This window comes from Panthera leo, chromosome E1 (genome assembly GCF_018350215.1).
Source record: "Panthera leo isolate Ple1 chromosome E1, P.leo_Ple1_pat1.1, whole genome shotgun sequence".
Classification (NCBI taxonomy): domain Eukaryota; kingdom Metazoa; phylum Chordata; class Mammalia; order Carnivora; family Felidae; genus Panthera; species Panthera leo.
In genome coordinates this window covers 25,457,324-25,481,109 of record NC_056692.1, presented here as the reverse complement: position 1 = coordinate 25,481,109, position 23,786 = coordinate 25,457,324, and the positions used below count along the sequence as shown (strand labels likewise).

General features: G+C 35.7%; 1 protein-coding gene and 1 pseudogene across 12 annotated transcripts in view; one reads left to right on the top strand and one right to left on the bottom strand.

Annotated features, from left to right (window-relative positions):
• Positions 1-23,786, bottom strand: part of BCAS3 (BCAS3 microtubule associated cell migration factor) — a 608,014-nt gene that overhangs the window by 437,991 nt on the left and 146,237 nt on the right. For all 12 annotated transcript variants that reach the window (XM_042915733.1, XM_042915732.1, XM_042915730.1 and 9 more), the window contains 2 exons: positions 21,415-21,491; positions 5,990-6,066 (listed from right to left, as the gene is read on the bottom strand). In XM_042915733.1, the coding sequence (XP_042771667.1) occupies positions 5,990-6,066; positions 21,415-21,491 (154 nt within the window). The remainder of the gene's footprint in view (positions 1-5,989; positions 6,067-21,414; positions 21,492-23,786) is intronic.
• LOC122206921 lies at positions 6,852-10,087 on the top strand (annotated as a pseudogene).

Genomic DNA, 23,786 nt, shown 5'->3' with positions numbered 1-23,786 from the left:
ATGCTTATATAATTTAAAACATGATTATTTGATAAATATGAATGTCACCTTTTTATTCTTCTAAAATCAAAATTTTTATATCGCTGACACTACATTGAAAAGCAATTGCTCAAAGCAATAATAATATGTTATAATGGGGTATCTTTAGAAGTCTGATATGAAATGTCAAGCTGCCACACTAAACGTGTTGTTGCATGAGCAAATTTCAAGGTCAGTAGTGAGGAAATTTTTCAAATGACAGATGATCACAAATGTGATTTCACATAGGGGAAAACAGGTAGTTTGAAAGTGATCATTTCAGCTAATAAAAAGTATCCCTTTCATTCACTCACTCGCTCATTCAGTCATAAATACAATTTCAAAGAATTATGCAAGTTATCCCTCTGCTGCCTCCTGCCACATATGCAATGAAAGACATTATCTTGGAAATACTACCATCTTTTCTCTGCTTCCAGTAATTAAAATAATCAAGGATAAATATGTGAAAATAAGCAACACTATCACTTTTTCAATTCAACTAAAACCGAGTCAGCATTTCAACACAAACATAAGTAAGCCAGAAATTTTTGTTTAAAACTTTAGACTTGTTAGAAAATTACATTTGCAACTCAATTCATCAAAAATTAAAGATGAATCAGAAATTTCTGTAGTGCAAACCTCTATAAAATGGACTGATTTTCAAAAAATATAAGTTAAAAGGCAACATACAAAAGAGCAAGTATATTATTTAATCTTTTGGAAAGAAAGGGAAATATAAATACATATAACAATGAAATATATAAGCAAGTAAATAAAACATAAAAATAAAAATAAGTGTATGTAATTAGACATCAAATGAAAACTGTAACAACAATGAAGGAAGGCAGAAAGGGAGAGATAAGGATAATCAAAGTAATATTTGAACACAGTATTTGACTGTATATCTTCAGTTTGGGGCAGCAATGGGACTGGAGAGAACTACAAGAAATCCTGAACTCTTTTTATTTGGCTTGATATTTGTAGTTGTGTGAGCAAACAATTCTGCAATTACTTTTGCCATTATAGGATTCAACAAATGAAATAAACGTGTGATATCAGAGTCTCCCATGCGAAACAAGGAACATATAAATAAGAAATAAATGGAGGATGAAAGGAAAGAATCCTGTGGAAAATACCAATGTCTAACCTTCATTTCCAAAATACGTGTGTGTGTGTGTGTGTATAGGTGTACAAATACATATATGTATTTGTATACTTTCCCATTATGTATGCATAGAAGTATGTGTGTTTCCAAACTTTGTCCACTGAAAGTGTCTAGAAGTAAAAACACCCCAGTAACAATGAGCACATCTACTGGACAAAGCTAAGTATCTAAAGTTCTGGCCTATTAAAAGGAACCAGGAAAATAAGAAGTAGCAGATTCCAGGGCTGAGACAGGGCAGATGCTAGATGAACCCTCTCCCTCCTCCCTTCCCCCACTTGTGCTCTCCCTCTCGCTCTCTCTCTCTCAAAAAAAAAAAAAAAAAAAAAAAAAAGATTAAATTGACTAAGTATTTAGGAGTAATGTGATATATGCAACTTACTCTGAAATAATTAAAAGGCCAATCTGAGTAAAAGATATATGGGTGTGCTTTGTGCTATCTGTACTATATTTATTCTTACAGCTTTTCTATAAGCTTTCCTAGTTAAAAGGACATTTAAAAAGAACCATTGATGGGAATGCAAGCTGGTGCAGCCACTCTGGAAAACAGTATGGAAGTTCCTCAAAAAACTAAAAATAGAACTACCCTACGACCCAGCAATTGCACAGTATGCATTGATCCACAGGAAAAAGGTGTGCTGTTTCGAAAGGGCACATGTACCCCCATGTTTATAGCAGCACTATCAACAATAGCCAAAGTATGGAAAGAGCCCAAATGTCCATTGATGGATGAATGGATAAAGAAGATGTGTGGGGTGTGTGTGTGTGTGTGTGTGTGTGTGTGTGTGTGTGTGTGTGTGTATAATGGAGTATTACTTGGCAATCAAAAAGAATGAAATCTTGCCATTTGCAACTATGTGGATGGAACTGGAGGGTATTATGCTAAGTGAAATTAGTCAAGAGAAAGAGAAAGACAAAAATCCTATGACTTCACTCATATGAGGACTTTAAGAGACAAAACAGATGAACATAAGGGAAGGGAAACAAAAATAAAAACATGGAGGGGACAAAATATAAGAGACTCTTAAATATGGAGAACAAACAGAGGGTTACTGGAAGGGTTGTGGGAGGGGGGATGGGCTAAATGGGTAAGGGGCACTAAGGAATCTACTCCTGAAATCACTGTTGCACTATATGCTAACTAATTTGGATGTAAAGTTTAAAAAATAAAAAATAAAATAAAATAAAATAAAATAAAATAAAGAGAACCACTGAAAAACAAACCCAATCAGTATATATGGCATCTTGCTTAAAATTTTAGTCAAAAAGCATTTTCATTAAAAAATATTGTTACTCCAAAATTCAATTAAGTTTGCAATTCCACACTCAGCCCCAAAACCAAAGCAATCAGACACTGGTACTAAAACAATCAAAAACTGTTAATAAATACTAGCATTTACATAAATGCTATTGGAAATACATGTATCTGAAAATATTTCTTCCAAAGGATGGTAGAGCTATCTGATTAGCAAACTCCCCATAAATGCCACTACACTTTCTGATCTCTGTATGTAATGCTAGATATTATCAACACATATCTCTACAAAGGCAAGACAAGCAAGATAACTGGCACACACCCAGTATGTATCTGTGAAGGGAGTTTCCTCTGCTAGAAAATGATATGTAACTATTTGCATATCACCTACAATTCTAAATGGGTACTTTCCCACATGTGAGAATACATCTACAAGAACCAAGGGACAATTTATACATCTTCTTGTTGGATGTCTCCAGCACTCAAAGAAACATATTATATATTTAAACATTTGAAGACACCATTATGTTACCACACTGAATTGTATGCCTCTTGTCTTGTTTGAAAAGAGTAATTTGTAAAGAGCTATTTTTATGAGATATACTAGAAAATGAAGAGAAATAACAGAATGGAGCATAAACATGGCATTCAGTAAGATACAAAGTATCTATCTGTAGCAAACAGAATTTTGGAAAAAGTATCAAGGAATTCATCTACAAAAATAACTTTCTTCAGTAGTTTCTTGATTTTGTGAATTCCAGAGATTTACATGCTATGTAGTTTCTCCAAATAATTATTGTACTTACCATATCCAGATTTGTGTTAAGAACTCTTCAATAAATATTATTTCCTATTATTCTGCTATTATCTCAATATATAACTATACAAGCAAACTAAAATGAAACAAAAAATGATAATCTTCTTTGAAGTCTGTAATATTTTTTAGATTTCATCCTATATTCACATGAAGGGCACTAAATGGTATAAAAAAGATTTCACATTTTCTTTCTGAAAATTCAATTTGTCTTTGGTGTTGAATTGGACATAAATAAAACATAAAAACAACTAAAAGATTCAACAAAATGTGATCACCTATGATTTTTTTTTTAATTTTTTTTTCAACGTTTTTTACTTATTTTTGGGACAGAGAGAGACAGAGCATGAACGGGGGAGGGGCAAAGAGAGAGGGAGACACAGAATCGGAAACAGGCTCCAGGCTCCGAGCCATCAGCCCAGAGCCTGACGCGGGGCTCAAACTCACGGACCGCGAGATCATGACCTGGCTGAAGTCGGACGCTTAACCGACTGCGCCACCCAGGCGCCCCTGCCTATGATTTAATTATTAAGACAAATAGTTTAACCCTTGTTTAGATTTAGTTGTAGACACACAACATCAATTAAATTATTCTATGCCTCAGTTCCCAATCTACCAATAAAAACAAACTCATTCCTGGGGCACCTGGATGACTCATTCAGTTAAGCAGCCGACTTTGGCTCAGGTCATGAGCTCACGGTTCACAAGTTTGAGCCCCACATCGGGCTCTGTGCTGACCACTCGGAACCTGGAGCGAATTCTATGTCTCCCTCTCTCTCTGTCCCTCCTCCACTCGTGCTCTGTCTTTCAAAATTAATACATTTAAAAAAAATTTTTTTAAGTCATTCCTGCCCCCTGATTTCTAGCTCCACAGAAGCTATTAAAGTAGTATCAATGCTGTGCCTAAGATCGATGGAGTAAAGTTCTCTATAAAAAACCAAGCCTAGGGGCACCTGGGTGGCTCAGTCGGTTGAGCGCCCGACTTCGCTCAGGTCATGATCTCACAGTTCGTAAGTTCGAGCCCCACATCGGCCTCTGTGCTGACAGCTCAGAGCCTGGAGCCTGCTTCAGATTCTGTATCTCCCTCTCTCTCTGCCCCTCCCCTGCTCATGCTCTGTCTTTCTCTCTCTCTCAAAATAAACATTAAAAGTAAACAAACAAACAAACAAACAAACCAAGCCTAGGAGTGCCTGGGTGGCTCAGTTAAGCATCCAACTCTTGCTTTCGATTCAGGTCCTGAGCTGGTGAGTTCAAGCCCAGCGTTAGGCTCTGTGCTGGCAGCATGGAGCCTGCTTGGAATTCATTCTCTCTCTCTCTCTCTCTCCCTCCCTCCCTCTCTCTCTCACTCTCTCTCAAAATAAACACATAGCAAAACTAAAAGGCAACTGACAGAATGGGAGAAGATATTTGCAAATGACATATCAGATAAAGGGTTAGTATCCAAAATTTATAAAGAACTTATCAAACTCAACACCCAAAAGGCAAATAATCCAGTGAAGAAATGGGCAAAAGACATGAATAGACACTTCTCCAAGGAAGACATCCAGATGGGCAACCGACTCATGAAAAAATGCTCAACATCATTCATCATCAGGGAAATACAAATCAAAACCACAATGAGACACCACCTCACAGCTGTCAGAATGGCAAACATTAACAACTCAGGCAACAACAGATGTTGGCGAGGATGCGGAGAAAGAGGATATCTTTTGCATTGTTGGTGGGAATGCAAGCTGGTGCAGCCACTCTGGAAAACAGTATGGAGGTTCTTCCAAAAACTAAAAATAGAACTACCCTACAACCCAGCTATTGCATTGATCCACGGGATACAGGCATTGATCCATGGGATACAGGTGTGCTGTTTCGAAAGGGCACATGCACCCCCATGTTTACAGCAGCACTATCAACAATAGCCAAAGCATGGAAAGAGCCCAAATGTCCATCAATGGATGAATGGATAAAGACGATGTGGTATATAGATATAGACATAGATATAGATATAGATATAGATATAGATATAGATATATACATACATACATATATATATACATATATAGATATATACATACACACACACACACACATACATACATACAATGGAGTATTACTCAGCAATCAAAAAGAATGAAATCTTGCCATTTGCAACTATGTGGATGGAACTGGAGGGTATTATGCTAAGCGAAATTAGTCAAGAGAAAGACAAAAATCATATGACTTCACTCATATGAGGACTTTAAGAGACAAAACAGATGAACATAAGGGAAGGGAAACAAAAATAATATAAAAACAGGGAGGGGGATAAAACAGAAGAGACTCTTAAATACGAAGAACAAACTGAGGGCTGCTGGAGGGGTTGTGGGAGGGGGAATGGGCTAAATGGGTAAGGGACATTAAGGAATCTACTCCTGAAATCATTGTTTCACTATATGCTAACTAATCTGGATGTAAATTTTAAAAAAAAATTAGAAACAAAATTAAAAAAATAAAATTAAATAAACACATAAACATAAAAAATTAAAAACAAAAAACAAAAACCAAGCCTAGAAAATTAAAGTTGAGCCCAAATACTGATCCTAAGCAATAAGGGAGATAGGATAATTACTGGTTGCCCAATTAAAACCAAAATCTAAGCAAAGAAAAACTAGTAAGTTAAATATTCATTATTGGTTGGCAATCAACTTTGGAAAATTCTTCAACACTTGCTCCATTACAAACAATCCAAACATGAGCCACACCTTACCTTGTTTTCTGCATAAGCAAGCCAACGGCTCCCAAGAGCAATAGGATTCATATTGGGCCCTGGGCAAGGATAGCAGCCTGAAAAATTTGAAATGGCAATATTGAGATATTTCTTAATAAGTTTTCTGTTGGCACATCATATTTTGATGCCATAAAAACAAAACAACCAAATGGTTTTATTTTCTCAAGTCTCACATAAAATTCCCATAAAACTGGTCATTATTTTAATAGCTGAGTGAAGTTCTTTCTTTTTCCCCCTCTACAGTTTCCTTTTGGTTTTGGCACCATTCCAATAAGAAACAAATCTGGGAACAACTGGTAATAACTTTTAGCAAAAATTGGGCATTTTTTACAGTTACTCCTAGAACAAGAAAGAGTAGCTAAAAGGAAACAATGCTTTTAGGTCAAGCAACAATGTTTAGAGAAGAAAGAAAAAGGATACAATTGGTTCATGAATTTAAAGGTAAAAGATAACAAACACCTAAAAAGAAAATGATGATACACCGGTGAGAAGAAAAAAACAGAGCAAGTACTTAAGTAAGGCACCAGCGAGGCAACGTAATTCACCAAGATTGCCTCAATGGAAAGATGATGGAAAACTAATTTGCATAATCTTGTGTATTTACATTAAGCACTCTACTTCATTCTTCTTGCTTTCAGTCCAGCCAATAGCAAACTAGTAGGAAGGATTGCTTTGTGGCTCCTCCTCTCAAGAAGAATAAATCATACAGTCGTGATAGTGGACACCATCAATGCATGGAAACTCCAATGCCGTCTTCCTGAACTACTAACCAAAACACACCACAACCCAGTCAAGTAAGTGACGTCTGTCATCCTAGAGGCTCTCCTCTCCCCTCCTAGCCATGCCAGTTAGGTCTTTGAGTCGAATGCCCTCATCATCAACTACACAAAATAACATTCCACTGAGTCACAAAACAGCTTTAAAGGATCTACTCAAAGGCAACTGCAAAATCAGACAACACAAAAAGCCTAAACTAAAGAACTTCAAGTTTATCATTCCACAAGTATCTGGTTAATATTTTTACAAATGTTCTCCTCCAAAATGTACACCAGAGGATCAAACTGAGGTATTCTATTTCACAGTTTAGGTCCCAGTTTGGAATCTAAATTTATACAATCTTGAGACAAACAAGATTTTATAAAAAAACCCTTTTCTTCTTGTAGCAAAATAATAGCCAAATTACCTGAATCATGACCATAATAGCAAAAAAATAACATGACCTGAATTGTAAACTGTACATCTGACAATGTGTTACCCTGCAGGAAGTCCTGGTCTGTTACTGACCCTAAGAGGAATAGAGTTATCAATGTATGACAATTTTTTATCCAAAAGCATACTTATTAATGAGAAAAAGAACAATAAACTACTTTAAGACTTACTTTCAATAATAAAAACAATTTATATGTTCTGTGATATATTTATTATTTTTAAATTTATTTTATATCTTCCTCCCACTTGATTAGGGGGTATGTAAGGTCAAGAATTTGTGTCTGTTGCATTCACTGCTGAATCTCCACTGCCTAGAATAACACCTGAATGCAGCTTGATAAATACATCTGAACAAATTAAGAAAACTTTTCAAATACTCAAATAGTGTGCTCACCTAAAAGCCAGATCTTTCATTTTAAAGCCACTTTTTTAATAGGAATCTTTCAAAAACATAGGTCTTTTGTAAACATGTATTACATGCTTTCTGACTCAGAAAGCCTTCTGAATAGCAACAGTCACCATTCTGAAATGCTAGTGCCACTGTGTTCGCAAGCACTAAAGAAGCACACATTGCTGCTGCTTCCATGACATAGCAGTTTTCATTTGAGCTCCTTCAAATGCCATCTATTTTGAGTTTCCCTTTTTATTTATTTGTTCAAGTTTATTTATTTATTTTGAGAGAGAAAGAGAGCTCCAGTAGAGGAGGAGCAGAGAGAGAGAGAGGGAGAGAGAAAATCCCAAGCAGGTCCTCACTTGTCAGTGTGAAGCCTCATGCAGGGCTCGAACTCACAAACCGTGAGATCATGACCTGGGCCAAAATCAAGAGCCGAACACTTAACTGACTTAGCCACCCAGGTACCCTGAGTTTTCCTTTTTAAAGAAGATAAAGATTTTATAAAGCAGATAATGGCCCTAAGAGAAGATCCATATGTCAAATGAAATACAAATCAAATATGAGGTTTCTAATTTTTGCTCATCCTAAAAAAAAACAAAACACAACTTTTTGTTTCTTTCAAGCTTTAAAGGGTTGTGTTTGGGATGTTTTGGATTTTGGGAAAACTGACCTCTAGGTAATATATCCACTGAATATGTCCACATATTATGGACACATACAAAGGACCAAGGCCCACTAAAATAGTACAAAGACAATACACTCTAACATATGTTGTGCAGTCTCTACATAGATTTAATTATTATAATCCCATTGAGTAAACTAATTCAAACACATATTCCATAGGTATTTTCAGAGCTGGAAAATGTCCTATAAGAAAATTTCCCCCTTTTAAATATTTTTTGACAACTTCCCCCTTTTAAAATGTCATGAAAAAAAGAACCAAATGAAAAACAGAAATAAATACTTGTGAACTTCAGCATTACATTATATGTAGCTAATGCCCTGAACTTTAAAGTCAATGTAATCTAACTATCACTCAATTCAGGTAACAATTTCATCTCAATAGATGTTAATAAGTATACTCTCCTTTCCAAATACTAGAAGATACTAAAGGAAAAATGTAGTTAACAATTCTTCATTTCACTTTTTGAGTCAATGTTTTTACAAACTCAGTGGACCTCAAGAATTATTATGTACTAGAATGAAAGCAAATTGTTTTTCTGTTCTCCAAAAAACACTTTACAGCTGGAATCACCAGACCATCAGCCACTCAGCACTATCCCAACTTTATAAGCATGACTCCTTTAAAAATTAACCACTGCCTCCAGCTAAACTTTGAAAACAAGGGGGGGGAAACCCAATCTCTATAATACTAGGACTAATTCCAACATGTTTTACAATGTTTGTGAATAAAATAAGAGAACTGTATATTAAAAATACGGAGATTTCCAAATCGAAATAAAGGTAAAATCCAAGAATAGCACATTAAATGAAGATTCCTCCATTACTAAAGAAATATTTTTAAAGGCACAGGAGACTGATACAATTTTAGATGGCATCCTCCCATAAGGTTGATCCCTAATGGGGAGGTGACCTGATCCCATTTTGAAAAACAAAGGATTTAACTACTGTCTGTAACACTCTGCCTTATTTTTCTTGATAAAGACAACTCAAAAGATTTCAGACCTTTTTGAAAAAAACAGATGTCTGCATTTATGGTCAATTAACTCTCAACAAGGGTAGCAAGACAAGTCAATGGGGAAAGAATAGTCTTGTCAACAAATGATGACGGGCCACCTCCATATCCACATGCCAAAGAATGAAACTGAAACCTGACCTCACACATACTGCATACAAAAATTAACTCGACATGAATCAAAGACTTAAATGAAAAAGTTAAAAGTACTGCTCTCTTCCTTGGCACTGCCTGCAGGGTGGCAGCCATCTCCTAGCTGCCCTCAGACCTCTGGTGAAGTCCCCGACCATAAAAAAGAGGACCAAGAAGTTCATCCGGCACCCGTCAGACTGATATGTCGAAATTAAGTGCAACCGGTGTAAACCCAGAGGCACTGACAACAGGGTGTGCAGAAGATTCAAGAGCCAGATTTTGATGCCCAACACTGGTTACAGGAGCAATAACAAAACAAAGCACATGCTGTCCAGTAGCTTCTGGAAGTTCCTAGTCCACAATGTCATAAAGTGCTGCTGATGTGTAACAAATCTTACTGTGCAGAGATTGCTCACAGTGTCTCCTCCAAGAACCACAAAGCCACTATGGAAAGAGTAGCCCAGCTGGCCATTAGAGCCACCAATCCCAAGGCCAGGCTGCACAGCAAAGAAAATGAATAGACAAACAGCTTCTGTACATGTCATATTGGTGTTAATAAAACCATAAAACTACCAAAAAAGTTAAAACTATTAAATTCTTGGAACAAAACATAGTGGTAAATCTTCATAACCTTAGATTAAGCAATGCTTTCTTAGATATGACACCAAAAGTATGCGTGATAAAAGAAAAAAATAAGTAGGGCGCCTGGGTGGCTCAGTTGGTTAAGCATCTGACTTCGACTTAGATCATGATCTTACAGTTCATGAGATCGAGTCCTGCACTGGGCTCTGTGCTGACAGCTCAGGGCCTGGAGCCTGCTTCAGATTCTGTGTCTCCCTCTCTCTCAGCCTCTTCCCTGCTTGTGCACTCCCTGTCTCTCAAAAATAAACATTTATAAAAAAAATTTAAAGAAAAAAATAGAAAAATTGGACTTCATCAAAACTAAAACATTTGTGCTTCAAAAGACATCACTAAGAAAGAAAACAAACTCAGAATGGAAGTTTTACAAAACATATGTCTAACTGACTTGTATCCAGAATATAAACAGAACTGTAACAACTTGATAAAGAAAACACAAATAACTCATAAATTTTGACAAAGAAGATATATGTTGGTGAATGAACACATGAAAAGATGCTCAACATCATTAGCCATCAGGGAAACACAAATCTAAAGTACAATCTGATAGCATTTCATGAGATATTAATAATATGGCTATAATCAAAGAAAGGTAGTAACAATCACTGGTGAGAATATGAAGAAATTGGAACATTCATACACTGAAGGTGGGAATGTAACCTGGTGCAGTCACTCTGCCTGGCAGCTCTTCAAGCAGTTAAGGATAGAATTACCGTATGACTCAGCAATTCAACTCCTCATTGCATACTCGAGAAATGAAAACACATGTCCACACAAATACTTATATCCAAGATAACTGAAAATACAGTTGACCCTTAAACAACATGAGTTTAAACTACACAGGTCTACTTCTACGCAGATTTTTTTTTTTTTTAATTTTTTTAACATTTATTTATTTTTGAGACAGAGAGAGACAGAGCATGAACGGGGGAGGGTCAGAGAGAGAGGGAGACAGAGAATCCGAAACAGGCTCCAAGCTCTGAGCGGTTAGCACAGAGCCCGACGCGGGGCTTGAACTCACGGACTGCGAGATCATGACCTGAGCCAAAGTCGGATGCTTAACCGACTGAGCCACCCAGGCGCCCCTTCTACGCAGATTTTTTACAGAACACTACTGTAGATGTATTTTCTCTTCCTGATGATTTTCATACTAACATTTTATTTACTTTGACTGTAAGAACATAGTATATAATACATATAACATACAAAATATGTATGAATTGACTGCTTATGTTATTGATAAAGCTTCTGATTAACAGTAGGCCAAGTTTTGGGAGAGTCAAAAGTTATACGTGGATTTTCAACTGTGTGTGCATTTGGCACCCCTAGCCCCCATGTTGTTCAAGGGTCAACTGTGTATGTCCCCACAAAAACCTTTCATTCATGAAAATATTATTCATAATAGCCCCAAAATGGAAACAAACTAAATGTCCATCACCTGATAAATATATAAATATGGTATTATCCACACAAGTATTATTCAGCAATAAAAAGAAATGAAGAATAACATCCCGTTGTCTGGAAATCCCACAGCTTATTTTTCCATCCACCCACTGAGAACATCTTGCTTGCAGTGTGAATCAAGCTGCCATAAACAACTGTGCAAGTTTTGTAAGTGGACGTCAGTTTCAAACTCCTTTGGGTAAATACCAAGGAGTGTGATTGCTAGATTGTATGGTAAGAATATGTGTAGTTTTGTAAGAAACTGCCAACTCATCCTCCAAAGTGGCTGTATCACTCTACATTCCCACCAGCAATGTATGAGCATTTCCATTACTCCACATCTTTGTCAGCACTTGGTGTTCATTGTCAGTGTTCTAGATTTAAGTCAGTCTAATAGGTGTGTGATAGTATCTCGTTTTAATTTTACTTTCTCTGGAAACATATGATGTGGAGCATCTTTTCATATGATTATTTGCTATCTGTGTATCTTCTTTGGTGAGGTGTCTGTTGAGGCTTTTGACACATTTTTTAATTCAGTTGCTTCTTCTTGTTGAGTTTTAAGCATTCTTTGTATATTTTGAATAACAGTCCTTTATTAGATGTGTCTTTTACAAAAACCTTCTCTTAGTCTGTGGCTTGCCTTCTCATTCTTTTGATGCTGTCTTTTGCAGAGCATAAGCATTTCATTTTAATGAATTCCATCTTATCAACTATTTCTTTCATGAATTGTGCCTTTGGTGTTATATCTAAAAAGTCATCACCATACTCAAGGTCATCTAGGTTTTCTCTATGTTATCTTCTACAAATTTTATACTTTTGTGTGTTACATTTAGGTCTGTGATCCATTTTGAGTTAAGTTTTACAAAGGCTGTATGGACTGTGTCTAGCTTCAGTTTTTCACATGTGAATGTACAGTTGTTCTAGCACCATTTGTTGAAGAAACTATCTTTGCTCCATTGTACTACCCTTGCTCCTTTGTCAAAGATCTATCTCTGGGCTCTCTATTCTGTTCCACTCATCTATTTGTATATTCCTTTGCCACTGTCACACTGTCTTGATTACTGTAGCTTGATAGTAAATCTTGAAGTCAGGCAGAACATGGCAGAAACTTGAATCGTATTACCAAACAGAAAAAGTCAATCTGAGAAGGTTATGTACTATGCGATTCCAACTATATGACATTCTAGGAAATGCAAAACCATGGAGATAACAAAAAGATCTGTGGTTGCTGGGGGGGGGTGGGGGGAAGGGCAGGGATGAACAGGCAGAGCAGAGGATTTTTAGGGCAGCGAAAATACTCTGTATGATATTACAATGATGGATATATGTCATTATACATTTATCCAAACCCACAGAATGTACAAAACCAAGACTGAACCCTAAGGTAAACTACAAACTCCAGTTGATAATGATGTGTCAATGTAGCAAATGTACCACTCTGATAAGTAACATTGAAAATGGGGGACACTACGCATGTATAGGGACAGTGAAATCTTTGTATCTTCTGTTCAGTCTTGCTGTAGACTTAAAACTGCTCTTGGGACACCCGGGTGGCTCAATTGGGTAAGCATCCAACCCTTGATTTTGGCTCAGGTCATGATCTCATAGTTTGTTAAGAGCGAACTCTGCACTGGGCTCTCCCTAGTGTGGAGTCTGCTTGAGATTCTATCTCCCTCTCCCTCTGTTTAGCTTGCACACATGCTCTTTCTCAAAAAAATAAATAAATAAAATTTTTTTAAGAACCTGCTCTAAAAAAATAAATATAAAAAAAAACCTTTTAAAAGAACTGACATCCTACAACATGGATGAACTATGATTATCTATGTTCAATAAAAAAAAAAAAAACAGTCACAAAAGACCCCATATTCTATGAAGTCCAGAAAAAAACTCTCAACACCCTCTGAAAAAGACATATAAGCACATAAAATATTAAACACCACTTTAAGAGATTAATTTGACTTTTTTATAACTGATTAATGACCCTCTTTGTTTTTTAACATTTATTTATTTTTGAGAGAGAGAGAGACAGAGCATGAGTGGGGGAGGGGCGCAGAGAGAGAGAGAGAGAGAGAGAGAGGGAGACAGCACAGAGCCCGACACGGGGCCTGAACCCACAAGCTGTGAGATCATGACCTGAGCCAAAGTCAGACGCTCAACCGACTAAGCCACCCAGGCACCCCTGATTAATGACCTTCTTAAAGTTCCATTAGCTTTCTGACTTATTTTTGCTTTATTTTTCATGTATATAAATGTATCATGAATTTAAGAGTATTGCCATTGTGGGGTTAAATGTGTGGGAATTATGTGGAGAGGATAGGAAAGTCACAAGTTAGTTTACTGCACACATATCCATTGAGTGTCCACTTTGTACTGGGCAACTGCCCAGGCTGTGAAAACATCATGGCAGTATAGAGATGGGAACCTGAAAGAAGAGGGATAGATTTGACTTTTAACTTGTCCTGAGCTTAGAGCTCACATTAACCTGCCCATCTCTCCTAATAAATGTTACAAATTTGCTTCTAAACATAAAAAGGAAGCTTCTTCTTTCCAAAACTAAAAATAATCCTACATTTTTAAGATCCTTTAAATTCATTCCTTGTATTTGTTAATTCATCATTAACATAAATCAAAAATACACATAGTAACACTAAGAAATAACATTAGGATTATAAGGAATAAATTTTCCTCCCCAAAGTAAATACAGAGGCCACTGAAAAGAGTTACTTATTACACAATCCTCTGGTCTCTCCAGAGACTTCATATCTAACTTTCAATTTAAGCACACTGGAAATGACTGCTAATGACATCTATCAGTCCTTGTCTTTTGTTTTCTTAATCATACATGGGTTTTGAATTTCCACACCAGACAGCTGCTCAAGGCCACGGTTTCTATACAGGCAAATACAAAGGTGTCTCCTTTCTCATTATATTGGCTGCATTCCCTTTCTAGTTCTCTATCAGCTCTCTTTACCTGATCCTTCCACCCTCTGTCACAAATTCCCATGATGCCTTCTCTGATGGACACAGGTGTCTCTACTTATTTTACAGTCCCATCATTGTATTCATATATAACTGAGGCACTCACAATCGTATTATACAAGAGCTTTTCAAACTACTTTAGAAATCAAATGCTTGCGTGATGAAAACATTATCATTAAGCAGAGAATATGTCATTCTATGTGGACTTTGGTCCTAATTCTTCAAGAACTAGAAACCAATCACTGGAGAAATACTATGTGGCACAGGCAAATGGACTACAATGAATGCTATTTTCAGTATGCCGCCTGGCTCAGCTGCATCTTTTCAGTGTCCCAGGCAGGATGGCTTATACTCATGGGATAACCCAAATTTAGAGAAACAAATATAAACATGACTCGTTTCACCTGCTAAAAGTTTCAGTCTGTATAAAAGAATAGTAGGAAGATGGCAGTAATTAAAGAAAAAAAAAGCTTCTATCAAGTTAGGAAATGGCTCGCTTGTTCCTTGATCTTAAATATTAGGTTATGCTGAATTTTGTTCAACATGTTGATATAAATCACTTTAGGTGAAGCAGCATTTCAGAGACAAGAAGCTACATTCCTTCATACAAATATTTGACAAATATTATCAATCTTACCGACCCTACATCATTCACACAAATCCAATCTCTAGGGTTTTCAAGTCAAGTAAAATAATATGTAACTAACCATGAGATACTTCTCCACAGAAGTATGAAATGCGGTGTGTTACCACTATTGGTCAGAGTATTCATAGATGAAGGGGTTGGGAAGACTTGTGAAATGCTAAAATGGATAGTATTCAGAAAATCACAAACTTTTGTTGTTGTCATTGCTGTTGATGCTTTCTCAACTCTTTTTTCTATGTAAACTATATATTTCAGTACAATATGTATATATACACATGTTCCCAAATCAACAAAGTGAACGTATACATGCATATGCAGTACCTGAAACAAAATAAACAAAAACCCCAAAACTTTATAGAATCCCAAAAGCCCAATGTCATATACCCTCCAGTCCTATTCTCCCAAGGTTATGCACTATCCTGCCTTCTAACAACTATACTAAACATCTGTCCTCAAAAGACATCACTGGGCTTTAAAGCACAGTTTATTACACTTATTTCCATTTTTTTATCCCCAGAAATGACAGGTGTACTTTTATACTACCCCAGTTTTCAATATTTTTTAGTAACATACCTTTCAGATTTAATGACCTTCACATTAAATAGACTTTATGGCATCCCGATATCATGAGAGCTATTTTACAAACACTACACTGAGAGAATAAGTAATAATCCTAACAGATCAGGTATTACTAAAAACTCACTTCTTGGGGCCTCCAGCCACTTGACCAAGACTTACTTATAAAGCTGTATGTCACTTATAAGGCACCTGACTCCAATACTATATACACTGCCGATCCCTTCAGATCTCTTCTTCTTATCATGCACAATTCACAGAATACAAGAGAAACTAACACTTCAATAACACTTATTTCAACTACTCGGTGGGTCCAGCAATGCAGAAGGAAGCATTTAGGACTACATGGCAAAGGTCCCAAAGGATATCGACTAAAAAAGAAAAAACAAAAGCATTAAGAAAGAGTAATAATGATTCAGTCTCCCATTCATCTTTAACTTCACTGATAGTTTGTACCTGCTAAAGGCTCATAAAACAGATCTTCCTATTCTCAAAAGGGGAAACACTCCATGTACAGGAGAGATACTCAAGAGCTGATGACTACAAACATACATTTTTCAAATAAACTCGTATTTCAAGAAAATTTCTGGATTTACTCCAACACAATATGTAGGAGAATCTTCATTCATATATGCATTCATATATTCATTTCTTTAAATATTCACCAAAAACTATTAATTTCCACCTCAGACCTCCTCCATGAGGTCAGTACTGATCTTATATTAATAATTTTTTCCTTATCTGATGACCTGTAACAGAGCTGTACTACATTCTAAACTATATTGGTTAACTAAACATCTTGGTAAAGGGCCACTGATGCTTTGAAACCAGAAAATAGCTGTGATAAAGGTTTTTCATCTTTAACAAACTGAGTTGGGGTTTGGGTTTTTTTTGTTTTTTTTTTTTTTGGTTTTTTTGGGTGTTTTTTTTGTTTTTTTGGGGGGGGGTGTTGAGAAAGAAAGAGAGAGCATGAGCAATGTAGAGGAAGAGGGGGGAGAGAGAATCTTAAGCAGGCTCCATGCCCAACATAGAGACTGACACGGGGCTCAATTTCATAACTATGAGATCATGACCTGTGGGGTGCCTGGGTGGCTCAGTCGGTTAAGCGTCCGACTTTGGCTCAGGTCATGATCTTGTGGCCTGTGAGTTTGAGCCCCACGTCAGGCTCTATGCTGACAGCTAGGAGCCTGGAGCCTGCTTTGGATTCTGTGTCTCCCCTCTCTCTCTCTGCCCCTCCCCGACTCGTGCTCTGTCTCACTCTGTCTCTCAAAAATAAATGTTAAAAAAATTTTTTTCTTTAAAAAAAAGAAATGCAGTAAATAAATTTAAGCAGAATAAAAATGTTAATCACCATTACCATTCTCCAATAGGAGACAGCATTTCCTGACTATATTTGACCAGGGCATTCTGATTTGCACATGTTGAAGGTCTAGTGTTCTGCCAACAGACTTTGGGAATTGTTATCTTTGGGGACTTAAAAGAAGGCAAGGTTGCTTTAAACTAAAGGTGTCAGGAAATAGTTCACATAAGAACTAAAACAGATACAGGGCCTGGAAAGATATATAGGCTTAAAACATTCTGGGAAGGCCAATTGAGGCAGGAAAATAAAGCAACAGTATATCTGCAAAGAAATGAGAATAATGAGTGGGCTTCAAAATAAATGTAGCATCAGCAGCATGAAAATGAGTTGTAGAAATAAAGAGTTGACAAGGATATTGGATATTGCTAAGAAGGTTTTTCTATGTTAAAAACCTTGGAAGCTGAGATGGTAGGAAATATGTAAGATACATGTCCCTGTTGGCCCAGGACATTTCTAGTATACCTGTTAACCAGACTTGACAAGAATTAAATCAAGTACAGCATTTGTTCAAATAAAAAGACCTCAGTTTAGATGACATATTATATATGGTCATTTAGTGTATCAAAAATATAATTTTGTAAGTTCTTATCATTTAGATATACATAATAGAATATGTACTGATGAAATTAAATAATGTCCAGGATATGCTTCAAAATAATTAGCGGAAAGGTATAAATAAAACAGACTACCCATGAACTGATAATTCTTGAAACTAGATGATAAGTACATGGTGGTTCATTATACCATGACTTTATTTAAATAACAGTATGTACTTACTGAAATTTTTTTAAAAATGTTTCAATGGCATTCATAGGAGATGAAATAGTATTTCTGCGGCATTATTAATTTAATAAAACACAATATTTTCACCATATATATACTAAATGTCTATCAAATAAGCAAAATTATTAAAAATCAAAAACACATTTAACCATTTTAACGTAACTAAAAATTCATCTTCTTTCAACAAGAACTTCATAATTTCAAGGAAGAATGAACACTAATGGAGCGCCTGGGTGGCTCAGTCAGTTGAGTGTCCGGCTTTGGCTCAGGTCATGATCTCGTGGCTCATGAATTCAAGCCCCTCATGGGGCTATGCTGACAGCTCAGAGCCTGGAACCTGATTCTGATTCTGTGTCTCCATCTCTCTCTGCCCCTCTCCCTTCAGAGTACTCTGGAAGGCCTATTCTTATTCCAGTGTATCAAAAATATTACAAAGCTTGTGTCCTTCAAATCTAATTATAAGTTCAATACATAAGTCTAATGATTTTATGCCAAGTGAAATACATCAGAGAAAAACAAATATCATATGATTTCGCTCCTATGTGGAACTTCAGAAACAAAATAAGTGATCAAAGAAGAGAGACAAAAAAACACAGAGTCTATAATACAGAATACAAACCAGGGGAAGGGGGAAGATGAGTGAAATAGGTGAAGGGGATTAAGAGCGCACATATCATGACGAGCACTGAGTAATGTGTAGAATTGTTGAATTACTATCACTTCTTGGCCTTTTGGCTAAGATCAAGTGTAGAATTGCTGAATTACTATATTGTACACCAACGCTTTTAAGTTGTTCCTTTATAATAAAGTTTAATTTTTCTTTTAAAATTCTATACTGGGTAATTAATTACTGAAAATCTGTATTTTTTACTTATTTACTAAAAAAACTATAAATAAATATGCTCTATAAAGTAAATATCTCTATTATTAAATCATTTATATTTATTAACTTCTCTTTAGTCACTGTGACAACTGAAGTTTTACCAACACTTATTACAAAGAAAGAAACTTAGATCTATTGGTAAGTACAATATTACTTTCAACATACACAGTCCAGTAGAGCCTAATGTTTAAATAAGGTTTAAATTTCAAAACATACATTGTTATTTAAATAAATTATCTTAACAAATAATGATTTGGGATTTTTCCCCCCAATTTAACACTCAGCTGAGACAGCAAAAGTAGGCTACCTTTATTTTTTAAAAAGAAAAAAGAAAGTAGTTCTATTCTCCTGAACTGATTTTAAAAGGTAAAATTAGCTAATAAAAAATAGAGATTCTAAGTGTAAAATTAATATGGAGTCACAATAGGGGTGCCCGGGTGGCTCAGTTGGTTGAGTGACCGCCTTTGGCTCAGGTCATGATCTCACGGTTTGTGAGTTCGAGCCCCGCGTCGGGCTCTGTGCTGACAGCTCAGAGCCTGGAGCCTGCTCAGATTCTGTGTCTCCCCCTATCTCTGCCCCTCTCTGCTCATGCTCTGTCACGCTCTCTCTCTCTCTCTCTCAATAAGTAAACATTAAAAAAATATATAAAAAAAGATATGGAGTCACAACAGAGATATCTGACTTTGCAGAAGTCAGGCCACACATATCTTTGATTAATGATGAAGGGCAGAAGACCAAATGTAAAATGTAACATAAATGCTCAAAAAAACCTGGTATCTGAATCTGACTGAAGTGTTCACATTGTCCTGATTCACTGCTCTGTAGCCCACACCCATGGAAGTAATGGATAGATTCAGACATGGCTCCTCAGATATGTTCTATTTCTCTATTGTTTTAATTGTAATAATGAGTAATACAAATATAATGTAATAGATTAATGCATAAGACCTGTATAAGAAACATTAAGCTAAAACAGGCCATGTAATATCCAAAGTTTCCCAGATTACCTATATAATACATTTGTGAATGAAGATGTTATTAACAAATATACATGTTCCTCAAAAACTTTTTAATTTTTTTACATATAAATGTAACAATATAAAATCCTGCCTAATGATCTACATTTAATAATTATTAAAATATAAATACATTTCTGATCACCATAAAATCACTGATAGCTGGATTAATGTACTCATTCATTCAAGAAATATTTAATGAGAGCCTACACTGTGCTAATCAATGTCCCAGGGGCCAAAGATATGAACGGTACACATTAGGCCTTGTGATAAAACAAAAAATATCCCAGTAACATGATCTCCATTATTATCTTTGTGGATCTCTGAGAGATGATTGCAAGCCAAAGACAAGTTGTCATAATTCTCCTTCCTAGTCTACAAAATTATAAACCATGCATTATGAGTTATTACCTTATGTGTTATATATCATATATAATACATGCGATTCCATATAAATTATAATGTACTAGTTATCTCAAGAACATGAGTTCTTATCAGAAAGGATAATGTCTACTACCCAGTGCTTAATACATAGCAGATATTTGATAAACCTAATGAATAAGTATGTAAATAACCGTGATACTTCAAGAGCTACAGCAATATGATTTGGATTCCCTAGTTATAACAAACCTGGGATCTGTTCCAACAAAACTATTTCTGCAGCATATGCATAATTATACTCTTTGGAAAAAACACATATAGTTTTGATGGTGAGTTATAGAAGTTAAAATATAGAAGATAAGAATGAAAACTACTATTTTACTAGAAGTATAGTAAAAAAAAATTCTAACTCCAGACTTCCTTTGGACTCAGTTCCTACTGGAATCTCCACCTTGCTGGCCTGCCCTACAAATCCTGGACTTGCCAGCCCCCACAACTGCATGAACCAATGCCTTTCAAAAAAAACTAAAAATCAGTCAGGGGTGCCTGAGTGGCTCAGTCAGTTAAGCATCTGACTCTTGATTTTGGCTCAGGTCCTGATCTCACAGTTCATGAGTTTAAGCCCTGTATCAGGCTCTGAGCTGACAGCATGGAGCCTGCTTGGGATTCTCTCTCTCCCTCTCTCTCCCCCACACATGTGTGTGTGGATGCTCTCTCGCTCTCTCTCTCTCTCAAAATAAATAAATAAGCCTTAAAAAAAAAATCAGTCGACCACTCAGTGAGTGCGTGTATGGCTCCAGATTCTATGCTTATTTTTGCACTTTCAAACAGTACTAGAAGTCATGGGAGATGGAATAAGAAGGAGGGAGACACAGAAAGAGACTGAAACATTTCTCTAAGTTTCAAATCCCTCAGTTGCAATAACCCAGATATCTCTTCAAGTATGTTATGTTAATTAAGTAATTTAACACAGGCTTTGAAAGTATAACATAGATAGCTACATGAACCTAAATTAATCACAATTACTCAAGGAGACTAAGGAGAAATTGAGGCAATACAGTACAAGGTGTCCTCAATAACAGATAGAAAATGTGCTGTGGGTTGTAAAGATAGACCATAAAATTACAGTAGTAAGAGATCCACAGAAACACTGGAATATCATAATAATTGAATAACCACGAAACACTGATGTTATGATTACAATAAGTTTGCTGATTCTATCAAATAGTATAAACTCAAATGTATAAGAAATCAATTTGATACATACTTGTGACAAAAAATTTTTTTGTGAAAGTACAGCTATCAAAGGCAGCAATTTTCTCCTGCAAGACTACAACGAGGATCCTAAAATTAGAGGGGGAAAAAAATGTGAATGTGAAATTCTGTAAATTAAATTATAAATAAGATAAATCATTAGATTTAAATAAGTATCTACCAATGCAATTTTGGCAAGAAACCTCTGCCTGTTAAAATATAAAAACAGAACCACAAAATCCTTATAGTAATCAAGAAAAACATGATTAGAAGAAAAGTGACAGAACAAATTATAGCTTAAAAAATTATTTTTCTCTGAATAAAATTTTATTTTCATTCATTATTAATCAAATAAATCTATCTTCATTAGGAATGTATGAAATCAATAAACTGCTGGCTATTTACTAAAAGTGTTTTCCAGTGCTGCTCAAAGTCATGAAATTAAACATAAAATGGATTTATGTAACCTGTCACTTAAAATGATTGCTGAATTTCCCAACACAAGAGCAAAAGAAAGAAAGCAAACTCAGACAACTGTTATTCAGTATAAATGAGCCATTTCTGATTGATTCAATATATTAAAATTTAATCAGAATCTGTATGAACTATCTCCCAAAGCCCAAGATGTGCAAATAATTAGGAACATAATTCAGTTATAAAATTTTTTCATAATCAAAATTCCTAAAATACGTCCAAAATGAAGTTATTTTATAAATTATGTTTTAGAATACTTCTCCTTGCATAGCATTAATGTAAAGATACAAATTTCAAAGTCATTTTAATAATTAAAGATTACAATTGTTAAATATTTAACATACTCAGTGTATTTTTCCAAATTTGGGGGAGGTAAGCCTGAGTAACAGATGTTAATGGTGAGCGGGAAAAAAGAAAAGTGTTGTCTTCAACATGCATGCTTTAATAATCTTGTTCATTAAACTGAGGGTTGATGGGGGGTGGGAGGGAGGGCAGGGTGGGTGATGGGTATTGAGGAGGGCACCTTTTGGGATGAGCACTGGGTGTTGTATGGAAACCAATTTGACAGTAAATTTCAAATATTAAAAAATTTAAAAAAAAAAGAAAAAAAAAGAATCTTGTTCATTTGCTAATGCAAAACAAAATCCTTAACACAGTTGACAACACATAATAAATGATTCAGTCATGGCACTTAACATAAGAAACCAACCAATCCTCAGACCCAGGTTAAAGGCTTAGGGAACCCATAATAAGAAGGTGACAAACTCAAATGAGAGAAAACGCAGACAAACCAGAGATGAAAAGTTTTCCTATAACCAAGCAGCCCCTCCCCATAATACAGTAACAAAGAATGATTCCAACAAGGACAGTTTAATTTATTATGAATATTGCTAAGTCCAAAACACTGTGCCATAGAGCTGATTTGCAAAACCAAATGCAAAATTAACCAGGCAAAGACCTGGTGAATAGATTTGACACTTTATAGAGCAAAATCTAAGCAGTATCCTGAAATCCTCATGATAGCTTTTCCTCTAACCTTCACCATTTGAACTCATGCAACTTCTAATGGGAAAATCAATTTTTAAAAATACTACATAATGTGCCCAAATCAACAGATGTTTTTTGTTGGAACATATCTTCAAATAGTTTTTCTTAAAAAAAAAATAAAGGTAGAATATGAACATTTGCTAATCAACCAAATATCCAGAGAATTTCATAATCACTTTTCATTAATGATATCTCATATTCATAAATCACTCTTTTATCTCCTTTTACTCCTACTTACAAGTTTCACAATTACTAATTACGACGAGCACACTGATGACTACAAAAAAATTAACTGTATTAATTTTCAATGTAATTTATATCTGTTAAATATTAAATGTGCTCATTACTTCATGGCTAAAATTAAAAGCGATAAACACAAAAATATTTGTTGTAGGAAAAGCTGACCTAACTGCAGTACTTGGAACACAGTACTTGGAACAAGTGCAGACTTAAGAAAAACCCAAATCTGCCATTCATAGCATCTGTAACAGGTTGTGTTTTTTTTAATGTTTTATTTATTTGTGTGTGTGGGGGGGGGGGGGGGGAACAAGCGGGGGAGGGGCAGAGAGAAAGGAAGACACAGAATCTGAAGCATGCTCCAGGCTCTAAACTGTCAGCACAGAGACCAACGCAGGGCTTGAACTCATGAACCATGAGATCATGACCTGAGCCAAAGTCGGAAGCTTGACGAACTAAGCCACCCAGGCACCCTGTCTCTGTAACAGTTTTAAAATATTTTGCAAGAAATACTTTTTTAAAAATTTAACTGCACTTTGTTCCTCTGTTTTCTAGTGTATTTGCGTATTTGTAGTACTACAAGTAAATTGTGCTCTACAAATCTTATTTGTACTTAATCTCCCTTTC